Source organism: Pithys albifrons, chromosome 5 (genome assembly GCF_047495875.1).
Source record: "Pithys albifrons albifrons isolate INPA30051 chromosome 5, PitAlb_v1, whole genome shotgun sequence".
Lineage (NCBI taxonomy): Eukaryota > Metazoa > Chordata > Aves > Passeriformes > Thamnophilidae > Pithys > Pithys albifrons.
The window spans coordinates 22,244,454-22,265,386 of NC_092462.1; the positions used below are offsets into that span (position 1 = coordinate 22,244,454).

Here is a 20,933-nt window from a genome sequence, read left to right on the forward strand (position 1 = left end):
CTCACCTAGAAGGACCCTTTTGCACATACCTCTCCAGGAGCTTCACTGCCCAACCATGCCCAGGAGCCCTTGCTCACCTGTCCAGTTTCAGCTTGTGGGCCAGCATCCGCCAGTCATGGCCTCTGGTCTGGGGGGCATCCAGGCTGCTGCACAGCTTCTGCCTTATAGGGAGGGGGATGCTGAAAGCACTGGGCCCGACTATGGTGGTGATGGTGCCCTCTGAGTCCATGGCAGGATAATCAATGCCAGTAGGTTCCTGAGATTGGAAAGACAGGAAAAAAGCTCACACAACCCATCAGTTTTGTTCCTGAGTGCAGAGAAAATTGTAGAACTCTATCCTCCGAGACTCACTGCTTTTACTTGCAGCCCTCTGCTAATCAAGCATTCAGGTTAGTCAGCTTGAAAAGATAAATATTTATAATCAACTTTGGGCAGACAAAAGATTTTTTTCCCCTCCTTTTTTTTTATGGTGAAGATTACTATGGCTGGACAAAATTGAGACCAAATTAATCACTTACTGGAAATAATGAAAGATCAGGCACACTGACACATTTCAGAGCAAATTGCTGTTACCGGAGGAGAACTGGGCTGACGAAGACAAACTTGCCAGCATCCCTCCAAAACCCCCATGGCCCCACCAAGCCAGCACCAGGCTCATACCACTGACATCCCTCTGGCAGCACCCATGCTCTCTGAAGCCTCTGATGCTGTGCAGACCACAGACAGTTAATACCACTCTAGGCACAAGCTGATTCCTCATTTTTATGCAGCTTTAACTCTATGCTGGAAATAGATCAAATGCATGCCCTCAGGAAGGGGCAGCCATTGCCCTCAGTCCCCAAGACCAGCACTGTGCTCAAAGGCAGCGTGGCAGCAAGTGTTTCAAGGAAAAAGTCACCTCCAAAGCCAGCTTGACCCTGCAGGTATGGTGCTGATTCTCTCTGATGTGGTTCTCCCATGTGGGAGACTCCCCATGACACCGCTGTTAACATGGCTCTGCTGGGAATAACAGCAGCTGGCTCTTCTGGGCAATGATTTTGTCTTTTTCTTGGCCTGGTATGATTCAGCACCCAAAGGCTTGGTAACTGGTAGGACAATGGCAGCTGGTCAATTTGGATGGTTGTGTTCATTTAGGAACAGCGAGGTCCTCCAGGGTGGCTGAAAGCCTCACCAGACCTCACTAACATCAACTGGCTGCCGAATGGTGCAACAGGGATGCTGCTCCCATGTGCAGCACTTCTGGATTCCAATGGAAAAATCATGAGGCATGGCTGGTTCTGCCTTCACACGTCTCAATCTATTTCTCAATTTTGTCTCCTTTCCAGACAGAAACAAGGGAGATGTTTCCCCTTCTCCCTCTCTGCCAGATCACAGCCCCGGGGACCCAAAAACACCCATACTAAAGACTTGTCATTAAATGTCAATTTGTTTTCTTCTCTGTGAGCTGTCATGTTGCTTTGTGTCAAACTGGCTGTTGGGAAGGCCCTGTAATACCTGAAACTGTCTTAATACCTGGTTTAAGTTGCCACACAAACTCCCCAAGGAGTTTGTTGGAGATGCTCACAGTCATGTCCAGTCTTTGGTTTCACCCCCCAAAATGTATTTTAAGACAGGAAAGGGAGAGCCAGCGTCCCTAAGCAATGAACAGAATTAAATCTTTTGCCTCCATTGTTTTATCTACACCAATTAATTTTCTTACACTCTATAAATATGATTTTGTTGGCCTTTTTCTTTATTTTTTAGAAATTGCATTTTAGGCAACCAGTGAAATTTCTAACCAAGGAATAAACTGTAATGCTTTCAGTTAACATTGCAAGTGTGACATTGTGACATCTGTACTTGAATTCCAAGGCCCTGCATCACAGACTGTCTGTCCCAACCCCACTGCTTCAGGCAATGAGTTATTGCCCAACTGCCTGGCAGCAGAGGCTGCCTAGTAGTGGGCAAAATGACTTGCAGTTGCTCCTGCCTGCTGGCTCACTTGCACTGGGAGGTCAGAAGCAGCAGTAGGGGAGTAACTGGTGGCATCACAGACAGATAATATTTTCTTTATATTCTGGGACAAAGGACACAAGCACTGCCCTGACTCTCAGGGCTTGCTGCCTCAGGTGCTTCAGCATTGCTGCAGAAGGAGCCCAGGTGAATGTGGCATTGCTCTGTGGCTCTTCTGTGTGATTATCAATATCATGAGATAAAAAGAGGGCTTCAAAAACAAATGGTGGGAGACCTTTATTGCAGTCTTCCTCCTGCTTTGCAAATGTGCATGTTTTGGCACTCATTGTATTTGTATTTTTGAAGTCCCAGTGGCAGACACTGTAAAAGCCAGTATTAGACAATTTAATCTGCAGAAGTCTTATATCCTCTGCAGAGAACTAAAAAGAAAGCCCATAAAGGGAAGATGCAGGAAACTATGTCACTGTATTTTTACTTCTGGGTGACAGAGGCAGAGAGGCAGATCCAGCAATAAAGAAAGACACCAGTACAGTCCTGCAATGCCTAACCACTAGCTGGACCACTAGTGCCACTAGCATAACCTCAGAAAAAAAACGTGAGGCACCACAGCTAAGGTTTCCTGATGCCTGATCTGATGTCTTTATCATGCTTTTACAGACATACACATTGGTTTCCAAGTTGCTGCTATTACACTTCCAGGTGACCTGTCCTCAAATGTCTGAGTTTTTGGATTTTTTCCTAGTTGACCCTATATACCAGCTCTTAGCAGCCCAAGGTCTCCTGCCCCTTACTTGGGCTTGGGAACATCATGAGGTGTCAACAACAAGGAGCAATTTTGCGGGAGACAGCCTTGAAAGCAGTATTATTCACTCCCTCTATTCATTCTTGATGGATAGGATCACAGCAAAGACAGGAATATTATCCTGTTCCCTCTGAATCTATTACCAGGCTATAATACACACAACCAGCTGAAGATGATTATAGCGTATACTTGCATTTCATTAAAGTTACTTTCAGTTCTTTCTCTTCTCTGTGAGGTTAAATTAGTGATTACCTCAATGCAGCACTTATTACAGTAATTGTTTATGATGCTTGTTTTACCATCTGTCCTTAATGCTGTGTAGTCCCCAGATGAATCTGTAACTTTACACCGACTAACCAAGCAGATGTTCTGGGTAATGGCACACAATGTCAGGGCCTTAGAGCACAAGCAACTTTTGTCTCTGGTCTCACAGCCCTTCCCAAAGTCAACCACCAGTAATTGCTGCCTGAGGATCTGCTTCTCGTAGCTGCCAACGGTACCAGGAATAAAACCCACCAGCACATTCACTGTCAATGCCACTTCATACCTGAATGTGTCACTTGGTCTTGGTCCCAACTTGACTGCCCCAAGGAACAAAAATACTCCAGGTGCTACATAGCGCTGGCAAAGATGTTCCCAAACTTACGATAAAATTTCTACTGAATAGTGTCGGCCATCGAAAGAAAATTGCCAAAGATAACAGTCAGGATTTGTAGCAGTAGCAAAATATGAGGAGAAAAGTTTACTGCAACCAGACCATTCAATATTCCCTGTTGCACAGCAGCTATTACACGGGATCAGAGTGGAGTAGCTTGTGAAACATATGGCACTGGCATTTTCCTATTCTCTTTTCTCTCTCTCCAGGGAACTGTCTGGCATGATGGGTCTCATGCACTACCAGGAAACAGGACCACACAGTGGTTCATGGAACACATTAGGGAATGGTAGCCAAGAGCTCCACCACAGAGACACAAAAAGGTGGCACTAGCAGAGACACCGAGGCTGCTACTCTCCCTTCCTTGAAGGAGAGATTCACCCTTTCAGAAAGGATGAAAATTCAGCAGTAATTATTTAATCCATTCTTTATGTCCATCTTGGCAGTCAGGAGGAAAATGCGAAGCACTAAACAGGTAGCAGTGGGAAAAGTTATACCTCCTTAGCCCTCCCATATTCCTGAGTTGGGTAGAAAACTGCACAAATGTCATTTACCTCTGAAATGGAGCAGTTGAGCTGGAAGATCTGTCCTTCTCCTTCAACCTGCCGCACACAGAGTTTGCACACCAGCTCCAGGGTATTTAGACTGAACCTTTCCAGTGTGAAGGTGCAGTGCAGGTTTCTCTGACATCCACTCCAGATGTGGTAAAAGGGAATCTCCTGCAGAAGAGAAGTAAATAAAGTATAGTCAGGGAAGGACGTGACACCAAGGCATGGATACTATATGACTAGAGACTGTGGGCTGCATGTTACTGTGGCTGCAAATGGTCCAGGGGAAAAGATATTCATGGGACTATAGCCTGGCACCTGGTGTTTTTCAAACACACCTGTGTGAGACAGTATTTCTTTAAGCCTCACTGCCAGGATCCAGTGTGAATGTTTTGTGTTGCTCACCTGGTATTTAGCCAGCAGTTTGCTCTTCCAGAGAGAGTGGGCAATATCATGAATGGACAGACGGAGATTATGAGTGCTTCCCTTAAAATGCAAAGCTTTGGGCTCCTCCAAAAGCTGCCCACCCATCTGCCGCTCAAGCTGCAAAACCTCCTGCAGTATTGGGATAAAAAGAAGAAAGTGGTCAGGTTTCATCAAGACAGCACAATGGTCTTCTCAGTCCTCAGGATTGTCTGCTGTAGATACTGTAACTTGTGTAATACAGATAAAAAAAAATACACCGCCATTGCACATAACTGTGTTTCTCTGTGAACTGGAACTGCATTAATGGATTGGAGTTAACCCCCTCACCCCCTTCATACAGCAGCGGCCCAGCAGGCATGCAGGCATCTCTCCTTTGGGAGATGCAGTGTCATTTTGCATGTCCTTAAGCAGAAGCTTAATTACATGCTATTATAGGGAATGCACAGACTTTGCATACAGTCATTGTTTGAGTACAGAAATAGATCAATCTTCTTCATTGCTCATCAAACTGGACATCTAATGTTAGCTTTGCTACTCTGTTTTCTGAAAGTCTTATTTGTGTAGGTCCTGCTGATATGGTACCTGTGCAGACCCCTGGTATCAGCTTGTGGCCTCCTGACAAGGTGTTCTGTGATGGAGTGGTACAAGACATAAGAGATGCCTAAGCTGAGTCTGCCAAACTGAATGGTATGGAAACAATGCAAGACACTGTGATGGAGCATTTTGTACATATGAATACATTGTCTCAGGGTTACTGAAATATTGATCATGTAATTAAAAGCTAGCAAGCCAAGAGTCTGGTCATTTTCTGAAGTTAAAAATAAATATAAGCCTGTAATTAATAAGACCACAGTGGAATGTTGCCTACAAACAGCCTAATTGTAGACCACATGGGAGAAGCAAGTACAAAGGACCTACACGAGCCTTCTCAGAAACCAACACAGACAATCTCAGTCATATTTAATTAAAAGAGCCAAGCAACCAACCAGTCTCATGTGGCCAAAGACAATCACACACAGAGTGAGAATGCTCAAGGAGTAATTGGGCACACAAAACCAGGATACTACCCCAGGCCAAATAAAGGAGCCTCTATTTTAGCTAAGCTACTCCTGACCACATTCAGGGAGCTAGTTAGCATATAAGAAAAGCCCCTATCCCATCATCTGGCAGGTTCTGAAGCTAAAACAATGTTTTTTTATTGGCCATTAGAGGAAAAGAAACAAAATCAAGAAACCTTTCAGATTAAGGTTATGCCAATGAATCAGTTCCAGCTTCTTTCCAGTGCTACCTAATTACTTCATCAAGATGTCTAAGGAGCAATCAATAGCAATTATCTGATTACTACCGATCTTCATTATGTCCAAATTAACTCCCTGGAAGGGCCAGAAGATGACTCATGTCACTGCGTGAGCAAATTGCAGATGCCACCTTTCAGGCATGCGGGGCATAGGCACTGAGAAGCTGCTCTGGAAGCTGCACTACTGTTGGGAAAAACACTGTGGTGTGATGCTGCACCACCTCTCCCACCAGATCTGGGTGTCTAATCTCAATATCCCACTTTTGGCAACCAACCTCAGCCACAGTAGCTCTTCCACATAGTCCAGCTGGAGGACACTGAGTAGCCCATGCTTCTCCCATGCTGCTGAGATCATTAATTCAGAATACTATGGCTGGTTCCTGCCCTATGACATTTTAAGGAAATGCTTATCCCCCTGGGTGGCACCTCTGTGTTGTCCTGAGCCAAAACCTGAACTGCTTGCCCTGTGTTGAGGAGGCAGGACTTACACCTTTATCCCCTTCCTAGGAGAGGGTACTGTGTGAGGCATCACTCCACCATCAGTGTAACCAGAACAGGCACAACCTGGGCCTCCTCATTAGTGGCACACAGGCAAGCAATGGTGTTCAGTCTGAGCTATGGCCTTCCTTCAATAAAAGGAAACATATGCATTAAATAACTGAGAGATCTCAAGCATGTTGTGTCCATTTTTGGGTGGTTTTTTTTGAAGATACTTAGTGTGCAGCAGTGGAGATGCCATTGTGCTACAGCCTGAAGTCATTTGCTTGCCCCCACCTGTGGGAGGCAGCTGTTACCATGTACCTGTAGGCTCAGCCCCTACCACACTGCCACGCACAGGTCACATACCTCAATCTCAGAGCTACACGTGAATAAACAGAACAAATCAGCTGGATTTCTTTTTAGCTATCAAATTATTACATTGGGTGGGGGTTTTTGTTTGTGGACTTTTTTTTTGTTTCTCTCTCTTTTTTTTTTTTTTTAACAGCAGACTAGCTTGGGCATCCCTCTCAAAGTGCAAAAATAAGCCTTAGAAAAACAGGGACCAGTGATCGAGGTCACAGCTGCCTTCACACTTGCCCCAAAAGCATTTCTGTGAGCATACCTTCCAGGTGGCTCAGGACCTGTAGAGCAGACAATGCTGCATATGTGATCAGTGCTGAGCCCACACTGCTTCACAGCCCCCAGGAACCTCACTAAATTGCTCCCACAATAACTGAGTCCTTACTGATGAGAAGTCATTACACTTCCCCACTGTACTACAGGTGCTGGCAGCTCAGCAGTGAGTGCTTACTCTGCATGATGAGAGGGAAACTTCTGCTGGATAAACACTGCACTGTCTTTTATACTGCAGCTACTTGTCTTCTTTTGGTGGCTGTTAAGACACATTCAGCATATGGCACTCTCATTCCTAGTTGTAAATAATAACAGAATGCATTTGGTTGTATATTAAAATACACATAATCCCCTACAAAGACTCTTACAAACCTCATACATTGCAATGTGGGAACATCTCATGCTGCTTTTCCCTCCCCCTGCCATGCCTTGCCCAGAGCAGTCAGCCTCGAGACACCAAGACATTGTAGCTGGTGCCTCCCCTGCTGTCTACAACTTTTCCTCTCTCTCCAAAATACTTTTAACCTCAGGAACTGCTGCCCAACCCTGTCTGCATGCCATGTCCCACACACTCAGTGGTAATTGCCCAGTGAATGCCTTCCCTTTGGCAATAGGCAGTGCCAAGGACATCCTCCCAGCATTGCTGGGGCTGCTGTGGTACCAGTTGCTGTGAAAGCACATGGCAAACCTTTTGTTTTCTTTCTCAGTAGTCACAGTTTGAGTCTACACAACACTGTCTAACAGGGATGGTTAGTACACAATGGCTTGTATGCACCAGGTTATACATGCTGGTCCATAGTTGACCCTTCCATCTACATCTATTTTACTCATCTGCAGCTAGTTTACCAGGCTCCTTTTTCTTAAACCTTCTCCTTCCCCAGGCTTTTCTTTTCCAAAGTGCAATTGATACTTTTATAAGTGTCTGTGGCCAGTTAGTATGTTTTTTCTCCTGCAAACCACCAGATAGGTTGGTCTTGAATCCATGGGTGACCTTCCAGTCTTAGGGTTGACAGGCCAAAAAAAAAAAACCAAACTGAAATTAGAATGCATGAACTTGCTGCAAAAAAAGCAGTAGGTATGAGTGGGATGGTGGCTTCCTGAATTTGCTCACTTTTCCTCACCAAATTACAATGATCTCACTTTGGGGTCTACCTGCTGCAGAAGCCCAAAGATTGACCTGCTGCCCTCCCAAGTCTTGTCTGCAACTTCTCAGGTGAAGGATGGTTCCCCTGTGTGACTGGGCCTTCCCTGATCTCTTCTGCTGTCATACTGAATTGGATTAACTTTACCTCACGATTCTCCCTTACAGTCTATTAGAAACAGACCAACAGCTCTTGAGTAACACCTAATTAGATTCCTCAGCTCTGACTGCATTAGCTGGCTGTCTAAAGGCTCTCCGACTCACTTATTATTACCTCAGGCCTTGTCGAACCCATGGAAAATTGTATTATGCAGCACAGACATAAAACCATCAGGACTTTTGAAACTTGATTGCTATGAAAAATCCTTTTCACTTTTTTTTTTTTTTAAAGAGGAAAAACAAAAGGGAAATCAGACCAGGGAAAATAATTGTTTCTAAAACCAGATAACACCAATGCAGTGACAGAGACCAAACTCCCAAGCTCTATACAGACAAAACCATGCTAAAGTCACAATGTGCTTACTTCAATCATTATACTGGGCTGCCTTTCTTACATATAGTGAGAATGAGTATCCCCCTAGCAAAGCTTGGGCAGGAAAACCTTGATATCAGATAGTATCAGGTAGGAAAACCAAGTGTGCTATTCGCAGTCATGGAAGTCACTGCTCTGGGAAACGAACACCTCCCAGCCAGTGTATGTGGGTTTAAATCCATTAATTTCCATGCAGAGCTGCAGAAAAAAAAAACATACACTGTACCAGGATGACTCTGCTTAGTCAGGCTTTGAACTCATTTTGCTGCAAAGAGGCATTTATGAAGTTACATTGGTTACAGTAAAAAATAAACCCCAAAACATCTTCTAATAAACTCCACTCTTGCATGTGCAGTTGGAGCTACATATTTCATGAGTGCATCTATTATAAGTACTATTGGTATGAATACAGGTATTTATAAAAGAAATAGCAAGTATGGTTATTTTTCTGCTCATCTGTATGTGGTGAGCATGTGTTTGTGTGCATGCCACAATTAGGCAGGGAGAGAAATGTTATATAGTTAGGGATAGCAACAGCTTTGGTTTATTTCAGTTGTGAATTCCCAACACAAAAGGCTGCATGTGAAGAGGTGTAATAAAGCAGTATGAAAGCAGGCAGTGATTAACGGGCCAAAAGCTTCTTTTATCATTATCAACTATTTACAAAGAAGCATTTATATGTTTCCCTATCTCTGGGGAGCTGGCACTTAGCATTAAAAATACATGAATAACGAATGAAGCCTTGTGTACCTTATGGCCTTTTAATAATGCAAAAACCTTAGGATTCAGGATATGATACAGGTAAACAAAGGAAAAAAGACTGGTGGGTGGAAAGCAGTGTGAGATCCCTATGCAAAGGACAATTTATAGCATGTGGAGGTTAAACTGTAAAACAGCAGCTTGCTGTCAAGCTTTTTCTAATCAGAAAAATAATCCAGAGAGCATAAATACATGGAGCAGAGGATTTAGTCATGGCTGTGACTGTAGTCCTATTACATCTGGAGGGGGACAGGAAAAGTGAGCAAGAGATCAACAACCACCTTAAGGGCATCCTGTGTGTCATCAAGGCAGTAGACCCGGATGCTGTACTCCAGCGAAGAGCAGGACAGGGGGCCAAAGATGGCCAGTTTGAGACGTTTGGCTGCTGCTTTGGTGATTGACTGTCCCACCAAGGCATACGTGCTGAGGGTTTCTGTCAGGATATGGCAGGCCTCTGGGTCCAGCTGGATATAGCATGGAGTGGTGAAATTTTCCTCCCCAACGACCACGACATCCTAAAGGAGAAAGAGGTCAAGTTAGAGCATGAGACCCCTCAGAGCTGCTCTCCTTTGAGGCAGCAATGCCCTTTTCAAGCCTTGATGATGCAAAAAGTCCTTGGTGTTTGCACCTTAGATTAATCAAGATTCAAAATTTCTCCTACCAGCTTCTCCTGTGTAGGCACAGGGAGGAGATGATTTCTCTGGGGTGCCAGAGGCGACATTTGTGGTAGAAAACTCCTCCTGTCCTTGCTCCCCTAAGACTTGGAACTCCTTCCTTTGAGCCCTGCATCAGCTTTTAAAGCCCTGGGCTGTTAGGCAAATAATGAAATTATCACCCAGACTTTATTGAAGAAGATATTGCAGAATTTATAATTTGGTGATCATGATTTAACATCAGTAGTTTCGGGCATGTTGATTAAATAACTGCTCTTTACTTCCTAAGCATGACAATAAGGACTTATAAAAACTCGAGGAAGGAAAGTAACCTCTACAATGGCCAAATGCCACATCTGCTTGAAATATCACCTGCTGCTTCTTCAGAATAATCCTCCCTGATGAGACTGCAGGGTGAAGAAAAAAAATACATACAGCCTGAATACAGATGACCTCCCCACCCTGGGCATGCAGGAAAACAGGCCCCCTGCTGATTTCTCCATTCAATCCTGCATGTAATATCCTGCACACAACACAAGGTGCTTTGAGAGAGAGCAAGGAGCAAAACAACAGCAGTGAATGATGGCTGCCTCTTGCAAAGCCACCACGTGCCACATGATGCTCAGAACAACTTGCCCACTTCATCCTCCCCTGCCTGCAGATCTGCAGCACAAACTACACACCATGTATGCTCAACTGACATTTGGCATTAAGCTTGGGCCCCTAGTCTCAGGAAAGGCAAATCTGACATGTTTTCAGGGGTGGCACAATCTTTTTGGAGGGCAAGGTGCTGCATTGCTGACTGCCCCATGGCCACGCCAACACCGGGCTCTGGCAGAAGGTGCTGGTCTCAAGTGATGCTGCAGGGGTGTGCATGAATGCATGTGCATGTGTGTGTGTATGTGTGTGAGGCTCAGCTTGGAGTAGCTGCTCCAGAATTGAGCTGAGGAAGAAGATCGCTGTGTGATGGCCAGGGACCCTATGGATGCTGTGGAGGCTGCACTAGTGCCAGTGTGTGCATGGCTGGCAGAGCAACCTCTGTCAAGGACAGGAGAAGGATGTGGGAGAAAATGAAGGGATGCCAGTAATACACAGCCATAAATAAGGAACATATGTGTGGTGCCAGGAGTCAGGCCAGTGGGGTGCAGATTAGTTGGCTAGACGGAGCTATGCTTGTTGCACACTCCCTCCCAGCATGAGGAAAAGCCAGTGCCACAGGCAAGAGGACACGCACAATAGGCTTTTGAAGGTAATCTGGGTCATGGCAGTTTTGCTGTTGTCAGCCCAACTGCCTTCAAAAGACATCCTGACCATATTAAACCTACAGGTAGGAGAAAGTGCCCTTGCCAAATTAATTATGAGACCAAACTGGTGGCAGCAGGTAATATGTAGGAACACAGGGTTGGAGAGGAGGGCTCTGTTAGGATGGTTCAGCCTTGCAGAACGCACTGCTTTATGCTCCAGTTACAGTGGGAAGATCCTTTTGCCACATTGCCTTGGGACATTCTCCTGCTATACTGCCGGCAAGGAACCATATCAGGCTCCCAGTAAGCCTGTACTAGGCAACAATGCTTGCTCTGGTTCCCTGAGTATTCAGGGTGCAGAGTTCAAACCTGGCTGCATGAACTGAATCAAAGTGATCTCCACCAACATCTTCAGAGGGAAAAAGAAACGACAGATAAGGCCTATACATTTTATTTATCTGAATGATGTCTTGGTGCTGAAGGGGAGAATTTTCAGCCTTATTTTCATGTTCTTCAAAACAAACTAAAAACTGGGAGAGTGAAAACTATTTTGTAAAAACCCATTCTTTTTTCTAGAGTCAAGACAGAAATTATTTTCAGGCATTGCTTTTTATTTTGCCTTTTTCTTCTGACCCCAAGACTCTGGCAAAATCTCCTGCCACAACTAGTAGCATAAGTGCCAAAATCTTGTGATGAAGGCTATTTCATGCAAAACTGCTAGAACTAGGAAATGTCAAATTGCCCTAAGACAGCGTCTGTGCTTGGGCACTGGGCAGCTTAGAGACCTAGTGTTGAAGGGCACTTCTGCCTTCAGTAGCCATGTATGTCATATGGAAAACCCAAAATACAGGCATCCAGGTTCAGAAAGGCAAACGAAGGACTAGCAGAGAGCCCTTCATTCAGTCAGCACACAAGCTGGATTTCCAGAGCCTCACCTCCCATGGTCCCTGGGCAGCCTGGTGCTTCAGCTGGATCTGCCAGTCTTCTGTGTTTGGTTCTGCACAGTGGTGCATGGTTAAAATGACGGGTCGGGTTAGCAGGGCTCCTGGTGGGCCACAGCTCACCACTGGTGTCAGCAGGGTTTGACTGTCTTCTACAGGTGGCCTGATGAAGAGATAGAGAGATGGATACATTAACTGAGTTGAAAAAAACAAAAAAGGTTCATTCGGTATGTAAAAATAAAAAAAATCCTTCTCTTAAAATAAAAGATTGTGCAAGCAGAATAGGTGGATTTAGATTTCCTTTATTTTTCTCAAATCCAAATTTATTTTCTTTTTTTTTTTTGCCAAATATCACTCATTGGTCAAAATATAGGTTTAGGTGTCAGCAGATTATAGACCACACTGGCTGAGTGCCCTCCACTCTGAAGGATCCTTCAGAGGCTTCATTTCACCCACTGCCAGAATGTGGTCACTGCTGCATTTGGCAGTTGTTCAGCAATACACAAAAATAAATGGTGGTTCTCGTGAGCACCATGTGTGAGAATTATTTACTGTCAGGACAGAGCAAAATGAAGAACAGAGGAAGATCATGAACTAATAAGCATGTCTGAAACCTTTTAAGTGGTGTATGCAGCAGTTTGAGTTCCAAGCCACCACCAAACACACTGAGACTCCATTTTACTTAAAAGATATTCAGATCTACTAGAATGGCTGTTGCAAATAAGTGTGCAGGCACCTCTGCAGGTGATGAAGAAAGATGGTTAGGAATAGTGCAGAGGACAAAACCCATGATTTCTAGTGATTACCCAGAACTGCTCAGTTACAAACACAGTGTGCTTGCTGCCAATCACTAGGAATGGGTGTTAGGGGAAATCATATTAATGTTTAGGACAAATAGTGTACACTGTAGTTTTTAAATGACTCTGTGTGTGTGTGTGTGCACATATGTGTGCATTGCAAACCATCCCAGACCAACTGCTGAGTGGCTTAAAACAAGAGGAAGCATGAGTGACTTTAACTATCCTGACATCTGGTGTATGACAAATACAGCTGAATGTGCCTCATCAACTGCCTCCCTAAATAACAGAGGACAAGTTCATGATCCAGAAACCAGCAAGCAGGAGATTAAAAGTGTTCAATGTGATCTGCGCTTAAACTCCGGATCTGCCCATGGGACCTTACATGATCTGCTCAGCTAAGGGTTCAATCCCTCCCTGCATTTACAAATGCAAGTACGTCAGTATTGGTCTTAGTGAAACTAGTGAAGACAATATCACTCACCATTTCTTTCTGCATGTCTTTTTCCTTACCAAATGAAAGAGCAAATAATAGGAGCTGTAATCTTAGATAATGTTTTCAAAGAGGCCAAATCAGGACAGAAGCTATTTGATATCCAATTTATTGCACTTTTCTTGCTATTGCAAATCTCTGTCCACAGGCATAATCTAATTCTGTCCTGCTTAATTCTCCCTGCCTCTCCCAATAATCTCACAGAAAACAGAAGACAAACTTTTGGGAACTTCTTTTTCAAAATTGGAAGAAGGCACTTTTGAAAACTATCCCTTGTTGCTACAAATGTCGTGGGAGGTTTTTTATGACATTTGAGAAGAAAAAAACCAACCTGGCATTGAAAAATTTAAACTTATGCAAATCAGTAAATCCAGATGATATGCATCTGTGAAAATTAACTGATGGGTTTACTAAATGACTTAACAATTGTTTCTGAAATCCCATGGACTGGAAACAAACAGCTGCGATATAGATGCCTTTCTAAAATACATGTGAAGTATAACAATCTGGACAGCTATCATGTATTATAGCAGCTATTTTAGCCTAACAAAGTGCACAAAATAAATGAAATACTAACAGATAGTCCAGCTCCTCTTGCATACCACAGGGAATTTTTGGATTCAGATTGCAAGATGAGGTATCATTCTCTTGCAGGACCAGACTGAATAAATCATGGGACAATTTTTCACGAAAACATTTCTTTTTTCCTCCACTCATTTACTTTGTTATTTTTCTCATAAGAAGCAACAAGAAGACTGAAAAACACTCACAGTGTGGTTGTGCTTTTTAATGATCATTGACCTTGGCCATTAGTGGATATTTGAACACTCTCCTACAGTCTAATTCAATAATTTTTTTTAAAAAACCCATAGTGTCTTACAGAAAAGATCTTTCAAAATTACAGTATTTGTCTAAAAAGCTACAGATATGACCAGCTATAGACTTAATCATCTGATTAATCTAACCTCATCTAAAAGTACTGACCCATGAAGAAGGAAGGAAAAAAATACAAGTCATCATAGTTTTTTTGACTGAATTACAAACCCAGCAGTCAAAAAGAGTATAGGAGTGAATATATCATGATTGCCATAAAAAATAAAATTAATACAGTGCCTTTTCAATGAAAAATTAGTTAAAATTACCAAACACTGATGCATGCGGTTAAAAAACCCCAGAAGGTCATTAAAAAATCAGATGGTACTGATAAATCACACAAACTAAAGTTGTCTCCAAGTAAAGTTTAGTTTAGTTTAGTCACTGCTCCATGACAAAATTTTCTTAACTGTCAAATTTTAGGACTCTGGCAAAGGGTGTAATTCTATGCTGCAACACTAAAAAAAATTATACACAACATCAAACTGAGATGTGTTGCAGACTGCACATTGAGCAACTGAAATGGGAGGTGTATACAAGAATATAAAGGACATGCAAAATCTATCAAGGCTTTATAGTTTTTCCCAAAGTTGGTAAACAGCATCTTTGTCACCAGACTTATGAGATTTGTTGAATGAGCTAGGCGTGGTCCTGATCTTGGTATTTATGACACAGGATATTCTGATCAGTGAAGAATAGAAAAAGGAGCCAGTTGTGGGGGTGCTTGATTTTACAGTCCCAAATTCCCAACCAGACACACATCAGAGATCAGCACGACAAAATGACTGAACACCTGCTGGTCCTAGTGACTCTCCACCTCATGCAGATAAACCTTTAAAAACTGAGATATAATCAGTTGCAGAGAAGTTCTCAAGTGGTGTGAAATGGGTCAGTGTCACTGTTGAGATGAAATCCCAGCTCTATTGAAGTCCGTGCTAAACCTCTCTCTGACTACTCTGAGGCCAGGATTTCTACTCACAAAGTGGAAAACAATGCAAATAGCAATGCAATCATTAAATTTACAGGTAATAATTAATAAGGAATCATTGCATTTAGCAGTGGAAGCCAGAAAACAATGCAAAAGTTTCAGAGAGGGTAAAAATATGAGAAGGAAATAAAATTCTAGTAATTGTACAGTAACTCATGCTGGAGCAAAACAAATTCCAAAAAGTTATTTAGTAGAAAAGAAAGCAATAAAAATGAACAAGATTTCAGGTGAGCTAACTGCAACACAGTAGGCATCAACTTGTAATGTGACACAGTGGCAAAAAAGCAAATCTGATTTCTAGTGCAGTATGGGACAAGGCACATCAGAGCACACCACAGTGATATTTCCTTTCCTATCCATCTCTAACATGACTGCAGGTAGCAGAGTGTTCAGAGACTGCTATGAGATCTCAGAAATAAACACCTGAAACCCAAGGGAATGAGCCTAAACTACCCAATGGCACAGAGAGCAGAGAGGTGCTCTATGACAACTGACAGGAAAAAGAAACAAAAATCTCTTGACAAATCTTTTCTTGCTTCTTACTGTTTTCAATTTACATATTAAAACAAAAGGATTATGGTTTACCATAGCTAATGAGAACAGAAACAGATGCAGTAGACAAGATATATTATACAAGAGATATTAATCTTTCTGCTTCAAAGCATAAACTCAACACTAATTGATGGAATTAGTAAGCAACAAATTCCCTTGAAGACAAGTTATTGTGTAGTCACTCATTAAGGGCAATTTTCTTCCTTTTCCTGATGCAGGTGATGCAGCATCAGCAAAGCCAGGATCCCAGCCTGGAGGAGTGCCTGTCGTGATCCAGTATTGTGATTTATGTGCTACGGATCGCAGGAGATCGAACACAAACAGAGACACGGGAACATATGGAGCAAGAGAGTTAGCTGCTCTAAACCAGAAAGATCTATAAACAAACATCTTCAAAACTGTGAGCAAGAACCTCTTTTTAGGCTGGTATCCATAAAGAACCCCAAACCCAAACTTCCCAAAACCCCATCCACATGTGCGTCACTTTAGACTTGCAGCAGTCTTGGGACAACTTATTGGAGGAAACTGGGCTTTCAGCTGCATGACTGCAAAGACATGGTCTATGACCATGACATAAATTGTATAACAAAGTGATGTTTTTGTTTTTCGAAGGCTTGAGACTAAAATTCAATTCACTGCTTAGCATTTCTATTAAAAGGCACTAACAGTAACTGGAAGGTCTTCAGATTTTTAGTTGTTTTCCTATCCCTCACAGCTTATCACGAACAGTCAACTTACATTTAAAAGCAAACAAACTTTTATTCACCATATCTCATCCTTTCACAATCAAATTTGTGTTTTTAATGGGATTACACATTAAAAACCATCTCCCAGTAATAAGCCAGACCACATTCATTAAAGTAGCTGTCAGACAGCAGATGTAAGCACAACTAGATAAATCTCTGCTCCTCAGTGGGACTACACTGTGTTCCCTGCCACCATGTGTAAGTGCTACAGGCAATCACAGCAGCTCATGAAGCACGGGATGGTGCATGGAGAGAGGAATGGCTATCTTGCAGTAACAAATGGCAACCTTTCTACACAGTTTAGCCAAAAGTTAGAGGAAAGATATTTTACTTCTCCTTTCATTGTTGGGGCTTTATTTTTAATGCATTCTTTCATAAGTTTCAAACCTAATATTCTCAACTGACCTTGGTTCTTCTGCCAGCCTATTTTAGAAGGAAAATCTGGAGTTTGCCCTCCCCTTTTGTTCATGCACTAGTCTTTTTTTATGTTGAATTGTTCTGTTGACTCACACTTCATGAAATTATCTTCTGGAGTTGCAAAGTAATTTGGTTTATATAACTGAGACACAGAAGAAAGGTGGAGAAATGAGATGTGGAAGACTTCGATTTCTTTTATTTTACATCACTAAGCTTAAAGTTTACTGGTGAAAAAGGCAACATTTCTCCTTGGACCAAACTCACTGATCTGCTACTTGATTTTAGTATCAAGTCTATGCATATGCTATAAAGCCATTGATACAAATCCTGGCAAGGCTCATCTGACCCTCCTTTCTTTTAAGGTAGCTAATTTGGAATTTGCACAATTATGTGTGTCTTCCATCAAGATCTTCAGGAGTGCTGCTTGCTCTGTTCTTCAGGGTTGTCACATTCTGTGGGCACAGTGACATCCACTCTCATTTGTAACATCTCCTGCGTGATGGATTATACAGGAGTGTCCTTCACAGTGCTGTATCTGTTCAGTGCAGTTCTTGCCTCTGATTAGAGTATGCAAGAGCAGCTCCACCTAAAGCTGTGCAAGCTCAGCAGGGGTTCACACAGGAACACGGGAACTGCCATACAAGATAAAACCAGTGGTCCATCAAGATCCAGATCACATCCAGCAGTGACCACTGCCAGATGTTTCTGAAGGAAACACACAGCTCCACTAATTTAGCACACAGCTAGATTTGTTTTTTAACCTGAGGCAGTAAAGAAAATCCCAGAGATTTGAGGTTTACTCTCCTGCTATTTAATCCTTAGCCATGTAAGACCTAGGCTCTCAGAGATGCTCAAAGGAACAGGGTCTTACCAGGTACTGGACACCATAATGTGCTTATTTTATAGATGAAACCATAGCTCAAGAAGAGACCCCTTCTTGCAAGCCTCAAAGTTGGTGACACTTCCTCAGACTAAGGAAGAGCATTTGATCACCACTGAAAAAGCTACTGAGCTTCATGACAGAAATGTGTTTGATAGCTCTGAAATATTTTTATAGGCTTGTAATTTTTTCAGTCATCTCTCTCTCTCTCTCTCTCTCTCCATACACATATATGTGTGCAAACACCTGTCTTCCCCCATTCCATTGGACGTTGCAGGGGTAAGCAATCAAATTCTTACTTTATTTTCCTATGCCTTACGAATTATAATTCCTGGGTGTACATGTGTTAATGGGAAGAGGCTGTATTTTTCCTGATTGCTTTTATTTTGGGTTACTGAGTGTGTTTACATGTGGTGTTGAACTATTGTGTTTCTGTTTAGTAATCCTCTGTTAGTTAAGTTTGTCATGGGAGTGGTATACTGCTGGGGTGGCCTGTAAAATGTGTGTTGTGCCAGTGTCTTTTGGGGTATTTTGTACAATCTTGCAGCTAAATGTTATCACCGACTAAGTAGAAGCAGGAATAACAGCCTCCTGCAGTATCAGTCTAGTAAAAGAGAAAGCCCACGTGCCACGAGTATGTTAACACACTTAGAGAAAGCAACTGCCTCCAAGTGGTGTTTACTGCTAGCTACCAGAACCCCAATTCATGGCAGAAGCATAACGTTTTTATGGTGACCCTCCTGCTCTCACATGCTTTGATGGATATGAAATGGAACAAACAGGCTGTCTCAGAAAGCTCTCCTAACCAATCTGCAAGGCAACACAAAGAGTGACATTACTGAGTTGTGAAGCCTCTCAAATTTCTGTACTATAGCTTTCAGAGACTAACTGGGGAAATGTAGTAAGAAAACAAATGAAGGAAAAGAAAAGGGGGAATTTGCAGGAGTCTGAGTGATAACAGATTTTCTGTTTCAGCTTGACTGTTCAGAATTAGTGAGCTAAATCTTCAGTTGCTAGAGATATGTGAGCTGTGGTAGTGAACCTCTTTGTTGCTGTACTGTTTCTATTAGGTTAGTGCTATGGAGACCACATGCTAGTTGTAATACCAAGAACAAGATCCTGCCTTCATTTCTGATTATAACACCCATTTTATAATTCCCTATATGTCCCCTTCCAAACTACATCAACATATAACAGGACTTTTCAAACTGTACACATTTACACAGTGCTCATGAAAATGAATATAGGGTCTCACAGGGTTTGCTGATCACACTGCAGTTACCACTTGGCCACAAAAACAAGTGTTTGAAGCTAGTCCTTACTGTCATTCTCTGCTAGAGTCCTGTAAGAGTGCAGTACCAGATTTAAAAAGTAATTATGCCACACTGTAGCTTGTGGTACCCGTATGACTCCAATTATATGAAGCAACATCTGTGGTCCATGGAGTCAGAAAAAGAAGCTTTGACTGAGCTGCAGCTCTGCTACATCAAGTGAAGTGTTTAGTAATAGATCCTGCAGCAGGAAACTGATATAGCTGGGTGCTACCCACCCTCTTCTACTCTTTGGCACCTGGGAAAAAGGAGTAGGTAACAGGGGAAGATGTTACAGTTCTGTGATGTTTAAGCCCTTTTTACTGAATATTCAGTTCTGAGTGATCTAGAAAACACACTATGAGCTTCATTTTAAATGTTCTAGAAAAAAATTGTTTTCCAAGAATGTGAAAAGTCTGGTATGCCTGTGGGCAGCTAAAAAACTGCTACAAATCAAATAAGCAGCTGGAGTCTGTTCACCCAGAAAGCAATTACCACCACAGCATGATGAGCCCTGCTGCTCCACGGCCAAGGCACCGTGCTCTCTGCTCTGTTCTCTTAGGAAAGAAATAATTTCTAAAATCTTCATTGTAAGCAAGAATTCACACATTTCTGTTCCCTTCTACAGGTGTACTTTGGCATACTTGCTCAATTTGCCAAGCAGAACCTCTCTAACCATGCTTTTCCCAATACAGATTACCCTGTCCTTCTATTCCCTTTGTGACTTGCTGAGTAACAGCTATCACAAAGCATGCAGAGAAGGCTTTATGATTCTTGAAGAAAATAAATTAGACTAAGATGTAACATTCGTTGTCCATAGCTGCATGAAAAAAACCCTCCTTAAAGGGCTGGAAAGAAAATAATTGCTCATAGAATGATATATATATATATATAATTTTTTTTTAAGAATTGGGTATTTTTAAAAGGGACATTGAGAGGCATGTTGAATGACAGGGAATGCTGTCTGATTTTAATTTTTTTCCGTCTTCAGGAAAGAGTCTTTTTTCAATACTGTTTGTAAATGTCTTTAAAACACAGCCAAAAGTAATAGCAATAGAATCAATACTAGCTATGAACAGAAACACTTTTTCTGTAGCTGCAATTAGCTATTTCCAAAGAGCAGGCAATGAATAATGTATGCAAAAGGATGGGTGGGAGGATTGCTTAATTTTTCTTTAAGCAGATTATTTTAGCTTGAGTGAAGGACTACCAAGCTAAAGAATAGTGTTCAATATCACATAGTGTATAAACAGCTGTGGCTTAGCACATAATAAAAGCTATTAGGAGGCTGAGCCAAAAAACATATCTAGCTATGAGGAAAAGAAAGAGGCAAAGTACCGTGTAATGACTGCCTTAGTTTCACATTTGCCATTCAGCCTTTGTGCACGAATCCAACCTGCAGCCTAATATCTCACCTTTCTCTTCATTAGGGTTTTCTAAATGGCTTCAAATGGTATCTTGGCCTTTTTTTAAACTTTTTTCTTTATGTCAAGGCTGCCAAATCACACAGTAAACATTAAGATCTAGAGTATGAATTGGCCACACATGGAGGTAAAGGTGACAACAACAGGGGTCATCGCAGTGTCGGCTCTGGGTGGCACTCAGTGTGTGGTGTCTGCGGCTAAGCAGCAAGGACGTGGAGAACACCGAAACTTTGTCTTCAACTCTTCACTGCATGGACTAGCCAAGCCCATGAAGGGGAAAATAAAAATTCACTGTCACTCTAATAGGAGAAGAGATTTTCCAAGTCAGGTGCTCAGCCACTCGTCCCCTCTGCCTGAGGTGATTTGTCACTCTGCTTCTCCGCTTCCTG

At 42.4% G+C, this 20,933-nt stretch overlaps 1 protein-coding gene across 2 annotated transcripts in view; it reads right to left on the reverse strand.

Annotated features, from left to right (window-relative positions):
- Window positions 1–20,933, reverse strand: part of UNC5C (unc-5 netrin receptor C) — a 258,693-nt gene that overhangs the window by 6,790 nt on the left and 230,970 nt on the right. For both annotated transcript variants that reach the window (XM_071555887.1, XM_071555886.1), the window contains 5 exons: window positions 12,059–12,227; window positions 9,508–9,741; window positions 4,364–4,513; window positions 3,965–4,129; window positions 78–256 (listed from right to left, as the gene is read on the reverse strand). In XM_071555887.1, the coding sequence (XP_071411988.1) occupies window positions 78–256; window positions 3,965–4,129; window positions 4,364–4,513; window positions 9,508–9,741; window positions 12,059–12,227 (897 nt within the window). The remainder of the gene's footprint in view (window positions 1–77; window positions 257–3,964; window positions 4,130–4,363; window positions 4,514–9,507; window positions 9,742–12,058; window positions 12,228–20,933) is intronic.